Below are 13010 nucleotides of genomic sequence, written 5' to 3'. Positions count from 1 at the left end.
ATTTTGGCTCGAAATGTGGGTGTTTTGTAGCAAACTATCAGTGTGTTTCCATCAGCTTTTTAGGGTCCAAACGTGAGTGTTTTGTAACGACCCATCTGCAGATATAGTGCCATGAAAAATATTGAGTATTTTAGGATCTCTTTTTCTAACCATAACCATGGTGTTGTTAAAATGTAAAATTGCTGTTAAAATGTAAATTGCCACGATATCTGCTATGTAATAACATGTAAATGTAATGTGGTTTGCAGAAATGTACAATGCCAAAATCATTTTCTGGCTATGAGAATGATTATTGATCGTAAATACTTGTTTGGGTCCATTTATATTCAGTTTTCATGAGCAAGGTGTCTATTACTAATACTATTTTACAACAGCCCAAATCTGGTAGTTTATTTCAATGAAATTCAATATGGTCAAGTATAAACTTTAGTGTCTTGCTTATATAAGACTCTAAAAACACATCATAAAAAAAAAACTAATTCATTCCCAACAAAAGCTCTTGAAAATTTAAGTCCATTTTCCATTAATCTAAATGCTTTGAGTCATTTCTTATTCTTTCTCGTGTTAGTGGGTCCTCAACATTGACATTCCAACCCACAGCTCTGAAACAAAAGAAGTGAAAATGACAGCTTGAGTGTGTCTACGTGAGCACGTTTATCTTAATTGAAATCACCCTCATCCTCCCACCCAAAGGCGCTTCAACGCTCTTGTCGATTGTGAAGAGGCTACCCTTCCTTCTGAGACACAATATCTTTGCGGGGGGAAAGGGGACCCAACTTCAAATATTAATGATGGTGCTCCGAAAAAGGTTAAGGTGGTGTGTGTGGGGTGGGCGCAGGAGGTTAACGTGTTTTAGTGGTTGGAAAATGTCAGTGTTGTGGGGAGGGAGAATGTGGCAGACGACTTGAGAGGAGGGGAGGGCAGGAGATAAACGGTGGTACTGGACGACTGCAGTGTCCTTGGGTGTCTTTCCTTAGGGGACCTATAATACCCACTCAACAGTGACATAATACACACTAACAAGAGAGGGGACATTATTGTTCTTGTTATAGCCATCATATCAACTGACTAAATTATTTTTTTTCATTATAAAAAAAAAATATATATATATACATAAAACAAAAAAAAATTAGATACATTAGAAACTCAATTTGTGAGGCCTCACACCTCTGAAAAGGGCTCTTAATAAATGAGTTGGCAACCAAATTATATGATATTAACAGTATCATGCAGAAGTGTTTTGTCATTACGTACAAGAAAATGAATGGAAACAATGAAAGGGTCTTTGACACTTGTTTGAATTCATGTCATGTCACAGGTCTTTTTGAAAAGTGTACTATATTATTTTAGTGATTACTGTGGATGATCCAGTTTGCTAATTAATTTTTTTGGCAATGACATTTTAGAAAGTGGGCACCATTTAAACGATCAATAGTGCATGGTCTGAAGTGCACAGCACAAATGCATTTAGGCTGTGTCCAACTCCAACTTTTGTTGCTAAGAGATGCATAATTTGGGAGCTAAGTAAGGTGCAAGGGGCAAAGGTGTTGTACTTAGTTCCTTAATTAATCATGGGTGTTTTTTGAGCGGATCTCAAATTTAAAAGCCAGGTGCACCTGCAGTAAATATCTTGGGACATTTAACCAGCAGAACATAAAAAAGGAAGTAATAAAATTGACAGAGGAAACCGATCTCAATTTATAGCTTCTGAAATAATGAAGTTATGATGTTTCTTGTGCATAAATGCTCACAGTGTGTCTTTTAATGGGGGGTTGGACAGCAGCTCTACTCTATTCTCTGCTATGTTCACATTTTGGAAAATGCTATTTCAGCCATCTGTACGTCCCTGTATGTGTAACTAAAGTGCGTAGTGCGTAAACTGCACTCTTTAAATGCGCCAACAAAAACACTCCACCACACTTCATTTCAAGACCTACACACCCATGGGCACAAAGATGGGCGAGAGAACATTTGTTAATCACACAGTGTGGGTGCTGCCGAAAATAACAACTGTGTCAGTCTGAAACTAGAAATAACAGTTGTGCTGTGTACAGCTTTGCACCAGGTGTAGGCTACATTCTGGTATGTCTTATTAGTCACCGTCTGAGTTTCACCCGTTGGTATGAATCCCTGTGTGGATAAAAAAAGCTTCTCATTGATGTTTAGGACAAAATGAGAGCACATCATTTTGAGTGATAGTGGCAAATTATGCAGTAGGAGGGTGATCATTTGCAAAAGATAATTCATAACATCCAAATACGACTTGAATTTTACAATTCCACCTTTCGAACCGAATCTCTAATAGCATTTGTGACCTCAGGCATTTCTTAGGTGTAGAATAAAACATTTACTGCATAATTATTTTGCTCTTTGCAGAAATTCGTGCAGAAGACGGTAATGTGTACTTTTACAGACTAGTAGATTAATTTACAACACAGTGAGAAGAGGAAAAGAAAATTAACCAATGAGATGCTGACAGTTTGAAAAATTCATCTACTCAATTTAAATCTGAACTTTCTTAGAAAATAACTGAATATTCAATGGGGAGAGCACAAAAATATGTTTCTACTTCAAAATAAATCAACTGCTAAATGAAGTAAAAGTACCTGTTGATCCCACCGACCAGGTGATGTTGAGGTTAAAGTTGTTGGATGCATTAATGGACATGTCCAAGTTCTTGTTTGCCTGACAACATAAAACATGAATGCAGTTAAATATAAAATAAAATGAGAATATCACACACACACACACACAAAAAAATGCAAGAGTCTCATTACAGTAAAGTACATCATAAAATCAGAAATATTATAAAAAGGTAATTAAATTCAACAAGGATTCAGGGAGCCTTTAAACAATTTATGGGCTGTTCCAGACTTCCTGTTCACTTCTCTGGTGTCGTGATAGAAAAATGATCACCAATGTTAAATGTCGTAGTGTGTGACTGTGTAGTTACCTGCTCAGGTGAGGCCATAAAGTTGATGGCAGTGTAGTGATTATCATCTTCTTGGATGAGACTGAAGGTGAACTGGTAGTCGATCAGGAGGTTGTCTATGTAGAAAATTAGAAATAAAGATAGGAAAGGTTTATACTCATTTGACAGAACAATGTACAGAATAAGGAGTGGAAACTCAGAAGAACTGGAAAGCCTTGGGTTACACTACTAGAGACTACTATGACAGCATAACTATATGTATAAATATGTGCGCTATGTGTAAAGGTTCCAAAGAAACTTACAAGGGATAGACTGACTCATGGAGACTAGAAGTGAAATCAAAATGTCTAGAATCAAATCCAGTGATGGTAATCAGGGTGTACAATTTTCTCATCAAGCTGAGAGCGAGTGGGAATATCTGACCCTGGAAGCAAGCTCTAAAAAATCCCCCTGCAGTGCTTTAAGAAATACTGACAGTGGTCACATATAAATGCAAATCATTCTAAGTGAGCATAAGTAAAAATACACGTAATGTAAATTGGTGATAACATTATTTATTTTATTTATTTATTACTATTATTATTTATTATATTTATTTTCCGTTTGCAAATAATGGGGCAGTAGATGATTAAAGATCTAGTGGGCATAGTTATTTACAATAAATAAAGAATTATAATTTTACAACCTGAGTCTGACCTGTTTGTACAATTCAAACTATTTTGATTAAAATTATATTTTTACTGATGCTCAGGTCAAATTGGGTGTGCACCATTTTGTCTTTGTGTAAAAAACTGCACAGTAGAAGGGTGGGTCCAAACACGTTCCTATTTCAAATTTTAAATATTAGTGATCTAGACAGTCTGTATTGTTGACACCTTAATGTTAAAGAAACAGGTCACCCTAAAATCAAAATACATATTTTCCCTTTACTTGTAGTGCACAGGAAACTGTGAAAAAAAATAATAAAATGACAATATTTCAAATTTGGACTGAGGCTAATGTCTGATCATTTTTGATGCTTTTTATTATGCATGTAAGATCCCAAATTACATATTTAAAAAAGTGTTTTTAATGATTTGGGTTCCCAGAGGCTTTAAAAATAGTGCTACAGGTAAGAGAAACAATATGTATTTTTCATTTGGGGGTAAACTGCCACTTCAAATATCATAATGGATATCTGTGTGTCAGTGGTTGTGACATTCACAAACAAAATTGCAACACATAAACTGTGATTTTTCAGTATTGAAATCAAACTTCAGTTTACTGTTTGATTGGATGCTTATGGTGTATGATGTGTATGTGATAGTCAAAGGGTTTTTATTGAACAAACAGTTTGTGAGATAGCAGAAGCGAGAGGTCAAAATAACACAAACTGCAAAGTAGCTCACACTGAGTGCAGCATGTTAATCCATGCTCAATGGCCTTTCAGATAGTCAGGGGTGTCATGTTTACAATACTGCGTAACAGAGCTCGAGAGAAAGTCCCAGTGGTGTGCAGAGGTTAAAGCGAGCTGCAGGCTTTCAGTTCCTGTCTTCCCCTCATTGAGCCGGGTGTCAGGCTGTGGCATTTCAAAAAGGGACAAAACCTTGGCAAAGGCTCTGTTGTCAGTGGCAGAGCGTTGAAAGAGAGATGTACCGCAGCACCGTGAAGGACACCACATCATGCAAATAAACACACCAAGCACAAACATGTACAGTATACACAGGAATACTGGGCACTGTGGTGTATGTAATTTTTTTTCATGATGCAGCTCTTTGCATCACTCACCTTGATATATTATATTCCTTGTACTTCATGTTCAAATCAAACTAACATTTAGACAACTTTCTAAATTAATGAATGAGTAGGTGGGTGATTGAGGGAGTGAGGAGACAAGTGGAGAGTTTTTACTCCTCCGTCTCCTTGATTAGCTCAATCACTCACTCCTTCTGATGCACTTGACATTTTCACGACAAGTCATTCTGTCACTGAACAAGCGCCCCTGGTGCCAAAGTGCTAAAATGCTCCATCTGCCCTGAGCGGAAGAGTGGAAGTGGAGAGAGAGAGAGAGAAAGAAAAGCAGAGACAGAATAGCCAAGAATAATCAAGTGTGTGTGTGTGTGTGTGTGTGTGTGTGTGTGTGTGTGTGTGTGTGTGTGTGTGCATATGAGCTGTCTCTACAGCAAGAAGCAGTCCGGTGCAGAATTACTCACAGTAACAGGTTCCTCTGAGTGGATTGCCAAGGTAACGGTTTTCTGAGTCACATCTGCAGCAAAGAAAACAGAGAGGAGAGAACAAGATGAAGAAGAGCGCTAACAGATTGAGAGCAAGAATGCCTCCTTATCGAGAGTAGTGGATGCCAAGTGCCAGCGCATTAGCTCCTGCTGTTGGCGCCTCATCAAGTCTCTTACTTCTGACAAAGAAGAAATAATCTGATAGTTTGCAAAAGTTAATTAGTTTTTTTTTTTTTTTAACTTTTGTTTATCAAAGCAACACAGTGCCATGTAACAAACTTTATGTACCACCTGATCGCAGAGAGTGGCATCTGAAAGTAAATGTAGTAAGTTTAATCCCTGGAAGTCCTTGGAGCAAACAGCACAACTTATGTAAATTAATTCCTACTTGATTATTTCAGATGTGAAAGCCAAATCAAGAAAAAGCACCAATCAAGGTGAATCCTTTTTAAAGAATGCATCAGATAAGGCTGTGCTCAGCTTCAAGTTTCAAGTCAGGAAGCCCAGGGTGAATTTAACTTTGTTTCACACCCATGTTTATTAAGTCAGAGCTTTAGGATTTAGACTTTATAATCAGAGCTAACAGTAAACATCTTCACAACACTTACAGCACATGACTTGTTTACTGTCGACTGGAAAAATGATTGTCCAATTACTTAATTACTTAATTCTCCCTTCAATTAACAGATTATTTTCCTTCAAGAAAATTTGTTGTCAGTCTATACAGGGCCTCACTTAAGTACATAGGTACATAAACACATTATACACAACAACATAAGATACCTTCACATTTTTACACATAACATACCTATACATGTGGCACCTATAGTGCTGTAGCAGCTGGGACAAAACTCCTGTCATAGCATGCTTGTTTCAAGGCCAGACGAATTAAAGCTATGGTTTAAGAACCTGTATGGTTTACAGTTTAGTGCCCACAGCCCTGAAGTGCAGAACATCTCTAAAAGGAATACTTCAACTCCACAATGACCATCTGTTTCAATTACTCAATTTGTGTTACATTCAGTTCATGAAAACTTTGGTTTTCCCACATGCCTCTGCTAAACAAAGAATCCAAAAATTGCAAAAATTCCTGTTGAACTAAACCTTTAAAACACCAAAGCCACACAATAACACAAGCAAACTAATGAACAAGGCAGTGGTGGACCTGCAGCTCCTGGCTTGAAAGGAAGCATAGATTAAGTTTCACTCTCGCTAAAATTCTCTGTGGGAAAAATTGCTGTTTGATTGGAGAAGTACTGAGAATACGACTGGATAAATGACACTTGAATCATACTGCACAAGTAGTGTGAGAGTATTTAAATGTATATTATATATAGTTTAGCTATTGTTAAAGCTGACCTTTATAACTTCCATTTGTCAAGAATTCGCTCATTTTTTTAAATCTTTGTTCAAAATTCAACAGAATACAGTCACTGAAAAACCAATGGCAATTTGGGGGTGAAGTTCTCCTTTAACAAGTATCAGAATCACTATCAATAATTAGCATGAAAACAAAACCTAAATCAAAAAAACAAATCCTTGTAAAAATCAACTGAAAAGACAATAAAATGCAATGATGCAAAAGATCAAAAATTAAACCTTAAAAAGAACTTGAACTATTTAAAATACTATAAAATAATCTTGATCAACACATTTGGTCGATGACTTTAGGTTTAGGACCAAAGCACTTCAACAAACACCTTGTACAGCAGCTTGTGATCACGATATTCATGCACACAGGAGGAGGAGTGACAAACATCAGCAGGAAATGAGGCAGGCCACTCTGTACTGTTCTGGGTAAAATTACATGCCATGGCTTTCTTTCACTAAAAATGTGCTTCACAATGATGCACCCCTGCATTTTTAATTATGCCATTCAGTCTGTTAGAGTTACATGCATACAAAAACTAGCAAATTAAAAAAAAAAAATTGTTTTCCTGTTGCATGTATTAATTCATACATGAAGCACTCACTAATAAAGGGCACTAATGGTCTTTAGAAATACAGTTTAATTTGCTGTTTAAAGGCCCAGTGAGGCAAAAAATAAAAATAAAAAGTTTTCAATTCTTATGAAAACACAAATATAAAACTGTGACAAATAAGAAGCAAACAAAAGTAGTAATTTCCAGAAAAAATATATAGATACGGACTATAATTACCCTGTGCTTAACCCATGGATTGTGTTTGTTGCAAGTGTGAAATGACTGTAAGCCCAGGGCCAATGAATCTATAACTCCAGCTAATGAGGGTCCAAACCCAAGGCTAAACATGGTGTGAAAATTGGACAATTACCAGGTTCCATTTGCCTCCGATCCATTGTTGTTAGCTGACAAACACTCTAATTTTAAAGCCTCGAACATCGCCACTGTCCTCACAAATACAAACACTGGCTGATTATTGACAATGAAAATATGCACAACTTTAAACCTTGCCATGATTCACTGCTTTACATCTGGGTTTGTAACCATGATTAATATAATTCTGAACAGCCATAATCAGACTTTTCCCTCTACACTTGTCAAACAAAAGGATGTGAACAGTTTTTTAGGGTCCTATAAGTTAATGTAGTTTGCTCAAACCCTTGCAGTTTAACACCATATACAAATTTCACACAAATATCATAGCATCAGCCAAAACAGTGTAATTTTTAAATGGAGTGATGCCAAAGAAAATCATTTCACATCCACAGAGTGCCATCAACTGTTCTGAGTGTGTGTGTGTGTGTGTGTGTGTGTGTGTGTGTGTGTGTGTGTGTGTGTGCGCATGAGTGTGTTTAATCAGGCTCAAAGAGGCTTTTAATGAGGAGAAACATATTGCAGCACTATTCATTGTATTACAGTATTCTTTATCTCCCTTTAAATGCATCTCTGTGCAATCTTTAATTGTCTAAAATTCACTTAGAACTATCATCCTTCTGCACACATGAGCACTAGAACTGCACTAATACAGTCAAAATGACATTAAACATATGGGATATCTATTATCAAGCTGATTTCATTTCAGAGTTGTTTTATCTCACAGACAGCCAATTAGAGTTGTTAAAATGTGAATATCAGAGGCGGTGTTGAAGAGTCAGAGAGGACACCCAGGGAGGGAGGGGACGGAGGAGTAAACCAGCTGAGAGACACGAATGCCACTGAGGAGGTAGTGGCTGATAGTGATGCTGCTGCGTATGACTCTGCCTCTAAAAATAATACAACATCAGTTGTTTTGTAGCATTTCGGATTCACAAGACAGACAGTATCACTAGCGACGGCATCACACACACAAAAAAATGTCAGTCAGATGTGGGTGGAGATGTGTTCCAACACCTCAAATATCACCAGGGAGTAATACAGCCAGAAAACAGAGTGAAAAAGTTATATCTTGAGCTCATATTTTAGCTGTTTTCTTTTCCAAAGTGACTTTTGAATTACCAATATTGTTCATGCTTTTATATCTTAAATACTGTCTCTTGTCCCCCACAGCTGTTTCACAGAGAGGCATGCACAGTGAATACATGCTTTATTAATATTAAAGGGTCACGTCTGTATTTTTCAACGTGGGCCTATTTTTCTATGTTTCATGGCTAGGTGACTAGTTAGAACAACAATTTTTTAAATTGGTTCAGTATTGTGCAAAAGTGCTGTGGCAGGCAGCGGAGATACAAGGCTACAATGTAACCAATTATCTGTGATCTATTAACATCCACTGAAAGTGTTTGTTTTGCCACAGACAGACTCAAATTGTTATTCTAGGTATCTGTCGACATTTTTGAAAGGATCTCTACAGAGAAAGAGAGTTTTTCAGTTTTTTTTTCATCATAAAACACACTGAATTTAAAGTCAGCAGAAACTACATATAACTCACAAAAGCCACCAAAGTTTGTCTCTCCACATTTCTGACAATTGCAAACTCTGGTATAGTTGAAATAAACCCTTAACTCACCAAGTTAGATGTGAAAAAATTCTGGCTCTACTCATACTAAAATCACTGTTTTATAAGTTTCAATTCATATGGAGTTTGGCAGGTTTGTTGATAGCAATTTTTTGGGATGTTTCTGGTTAAACTAAAGATCTATCTCTGTAGGGTCCTTTCCATAATGTCGCTCGACGCTCATAATTACAATGTGTGCCTGTCAGTGGCAAAAACAAGCTCTTTTTAGTGGATTTACATTGATATTGCATAATTGCCCAAAGTGGTTACATTGTAGCCCTCTTGCTTAATACTGGACCAATTTCCAAATTGTAGTCTTCATTATTCACTTACACACAAAAACATGAGGAAAATAGGGTCCAGGTTGAAAAATATGGAAGTTAGCCTTTAACTAACCTCATTAAGAGGGATTCTGACTGTATCTAACCTGAAGGACAAGCATCAGCGCTCTCAATGATCTAATGGGGGCAAGACACTGAGCTGGGGAAGAGCCAGCTCTGTCGCTCTCACTGTTAATATTAAATAGGTAAGGACAGGGTAGAGTGCTCTTTTACCACGGTACAAAGGATGGAGGACAAATGCTGCCATAGGCTTTTTGAACCTTACCGAACATCACTCCTGGGGCGTTTCAGCCTCTTGGCATTTGCAGATGGCAAAACACACATGCACCCACACACTCATCGTGAGGTGTATAATGCAACTTCCCTGCACTGTATCTTAATTTAATCTATACCTGCATGCATGCGTGCACACATTTGAACTTGAGGCAATCCCCCTCCACTGTATCTTAATTTGATCTACACTCAACTTGGAACCTTTGTCTGATTTAACAGGCAAAACACACACACAGACACAGACACAGACACACACACACACACACACACACACACACACACACACACACACACACACACACACACACACACACACACACACAGGGGAAATGTGTTATTACCATATACAATGTCCTTCACACATGTGCCAGCTGGAGCAAGCACACATGTATACAAACTCAGGACTACTCTGTTACCTCCAGCACAAGAAGAATCCTGAAAAATGTATGCATCTAAATGAGCGCTTTAATAAGAAATATTTCTCTAACTGCTCCTGTTTGACTCATCGCTGTAACGCAGCGCGGACCTCATCAATTGTTTTCAAAAACAATTCCATTCCGCACCGATGTACCCCTCACTTCATTACTGCAGTTATTATTCTGAGGTCCTAATGGCGTCGGTGTTTGCGGTGCATGCATGTGTGAAAGCGTGCATGTGTGTACTGTTGTGTACATTGCGGAAAAGACAGAGTACCCTTGTGTAGAGGTCTTTGTTTAAGGGTTACTGCTGGGGATAGTGCGAGTGAAGTGGCTGACAAGGGGTTGGGGGAGACGCTGATTTCATGTAATGAGATACCAGAAATTACATTACAACAAGGGGGACAGCAAAAACCCCAACTGTTGTACACACACTAATTAAATTACACTTGGAAAATAATGATTCAATGCTGTTTAATTGTGGAAATGCATCTTGATTTTGAGATTAAACACTAAAATGGCAGTTGTTTACAATGATAATCGAATCACAGTCTGTAAATGGGGCTGAATTAGCAGCATATTCTGGCAGTTTATGTCGCTGGCTAAATTTTAAGCTGACAATCAGCAATGGGCTGCAGAAAATCCTTCCCAAAACTGGCTCCGGAGCTGTGCGGGCACATCCTCCCTCTAAATGGTAGATGATGATCGGCCTGCTGGTGCCTGGCCCTGTTCTGATGCACCACTCTGATTTCGTAGACTCTGAGTCGTTTGTGTCAACTGTTAGCCACCTGCTATCTGAGTGTGGCTCCGCAATGTACTGCACTGCGTTCCATCTGGTAGCAGAAATTAATGTGACATTTTGTCATTTGTGCAAAGTGTCATTTATATACTGTCAAAGTCAACAGAAAAGCACCGAGGGCTTTTTAAGAGGTCTCACCGTCCTCTCTATTTCCAATGCTTTGATGTCAACTCCCTGGATTTATCTAAGGGATAAACTTTGTTGATAAACTTTGAGTATCTGTAGGTGATGTACTCGCTTTCTTCTGTTCAAGCATGGTGGTCGTCAGCACTCAGAAAAACTAGAAAGTTTCAGTTCTATTGGCTCCAGTGAAAAAAAACTGCTCCTGACACAAACAGTGTAACAGGTATTGATCCTTGTGCACTTGATTTCTCTGAGAAAAAAAACAGTATCGGCAGACACAGAGTGTTTAGAAGAGCAAATTCATGACACCTGAATACAGCTTAGATACAGCAGTCTATATTGACCATCACAGAGTATAAAAATGTGACCATATGTAAATTCTGTGTATGTTTTTCATGTGACAAGCACATGAGCAGGCTGTAAAAACAAATGACCCTCTGAAACACCAACTTTAAAGTTCCTGTCCACTGAAAATGTGTTTTTCTTTCTTATGTGTTTAACCTAGATTATACGACTTCTGTCTGTGCAAAGTTTTTCACTAGAGATTTTTTCACACTTACTTTCATAAAATCTGAGATTCAAACGTACACTGGGCAAACTAGATTAGATATGTCACTAATACAAAAGCCAATCGCTGTCTAAAGCAGGAAAAACATATATGTTTTTGGATGTAAACAGGACCCTGGAGATTCTTTCCAGTATCTACGAAAAAACATAGCAGATTTTATTGTATGCTGCACAACCACCAACACTGTCAGCCACTGCCAGTTAGCCTATAGACCAATAAGCTGACAAACAACTAATGCTAACCATGTTCATCCACAGTGCTCTTACCAGTAGTCACCAGTTTTGCCCTGATATTATTACACTTACTGGTATTTTTTCATATATAAAAACATGTCTGGAGGGGAAGTTTTGCAATTTGCACAGTGTTGACAAAACATATGGTTAGGTTGCTCCTTATGTACATTCATTTTCAGGACTTTCAAGTTTGGTATTCATACAACATTATTTAACCCAAACCAAGGTTGAAGGTACCCAAACAAACACTTTGGGTACCTTTAACAAACAAACACAGTAAAGTTTTTAAACCACCAGTGGTGCTGTGGAGTGATGTTTCTATGAGTGGGTGTTTAGTAAAAGCATGTAGAGAAGCAATCCACAACAGAGTAGCCATATGCCAACCAAAGCAGGGCAGAAGAAGGTTAGCTGTTCTAAAAAAAAAACCAAAAAATCAACTTGACAAATGCTTCATGAGGACAGAGATGGATTTAAGATGTGTAAGACCTCAAGGATACACATTGTGTTTTAGTGAGAAACAACGACGTAAACAGAACATTTGTTTGTTTGTAGAAAAACTCTACAAGGGCCCTTTAAAGCAAACATGACTGTGCGTGATTTCTGCCGACTAAAATGTTGTCATCGTACTCAGTGAGGAGATGCCTCGATAGAATCAATATGACGTCCAAAATCTGACAACTTTAAATGATTGTTTTCAATCATAAGACTTCAAATTTATTTCAGTAGTGGGAAGTGTGTGACTGAACAAGTAGAGATGACAGAACCTGAACACAGAGAAAGTGAATACATGAATTGAATCTAGAGATTTGGAGGACGTGTGATTTTAGAGACAAAGGGAGCAAGAGAGAAACCTCAAGGCATGGTGTGTGGGTGTGTACGTGCATCCATGCTTGCCAGTGACCCCTCTATAACTCTTACTGCATTAGGGGTATTAAAAACATCAGAGTCCATTCTGCTTACGACTGGGAAAGCAGACAGCTAAGTGGAGATGGTCCTCCCACACCAGGAGGGAATCCACCGCGTCAGCAGAAATCATGCTGGAGGTGGAGTTTCTGGCCAATAATGCCAACTGATGGTTTTCTGTTTTTACACCGCCGAATCATCACAACGTCAAAGCCTCCACATGAGAGAGAAGAGGGCTGCTTTCATGATCAGAAACCGATGCACATCAACTGTGACCTTACAGTCCATGAATCC

The 13010-nt window shown here is 38.1% G+C and overlaps 1 protein-coding gene across 1 annotated transcript in view; it reads right to left on the bottom strand.

Annotated features, from left to right (window-relative positions):
* atrnl1b (attractin like 1b) overlaps positions 1 to 13010 on the bottom strand; it is an 84794-nt gene that overhangs the window by 34305 nt on the left and 37479 nt on the right. The window contains exons 21-23 of the mRNA XM_042507654.2: positions 5125 to 5177; positions 2954 to 3048; positions 2607 to 2685 (exon numbers count right to left, since the gene is read on the bottom strand). Coding sequence (XP_042363588.2) covers positions 2607 to 2685; positions 2954 to 3048; positions 5125 to 5177 — 227 coding nt within the window. The remainder of the gene's footprint in view (positions 1 to 2606; positions 2686 to 2953; positions 3049 to 5124; positions 5178 to 13010) is intronic.

The sequence above is a fragment of the Plectropomus leopardus genome, chromosome 19 (assembly GCF_026936395.1).
Source record: "Plectropomus leopardus strain MGB_pleo_1.0 chromosome 19, ASM2693639v1, whole genome shotgun sequence".
Lineage (NCBI taxonomy): Eukaryota > Metazoa > Chordata > Actinopteri > Perciformes > Serranidae > Plectropomus > Plectropomus leopardus.
This window is presented reverse-complemented; position numbering and strand designations above follow the sequence as displayed.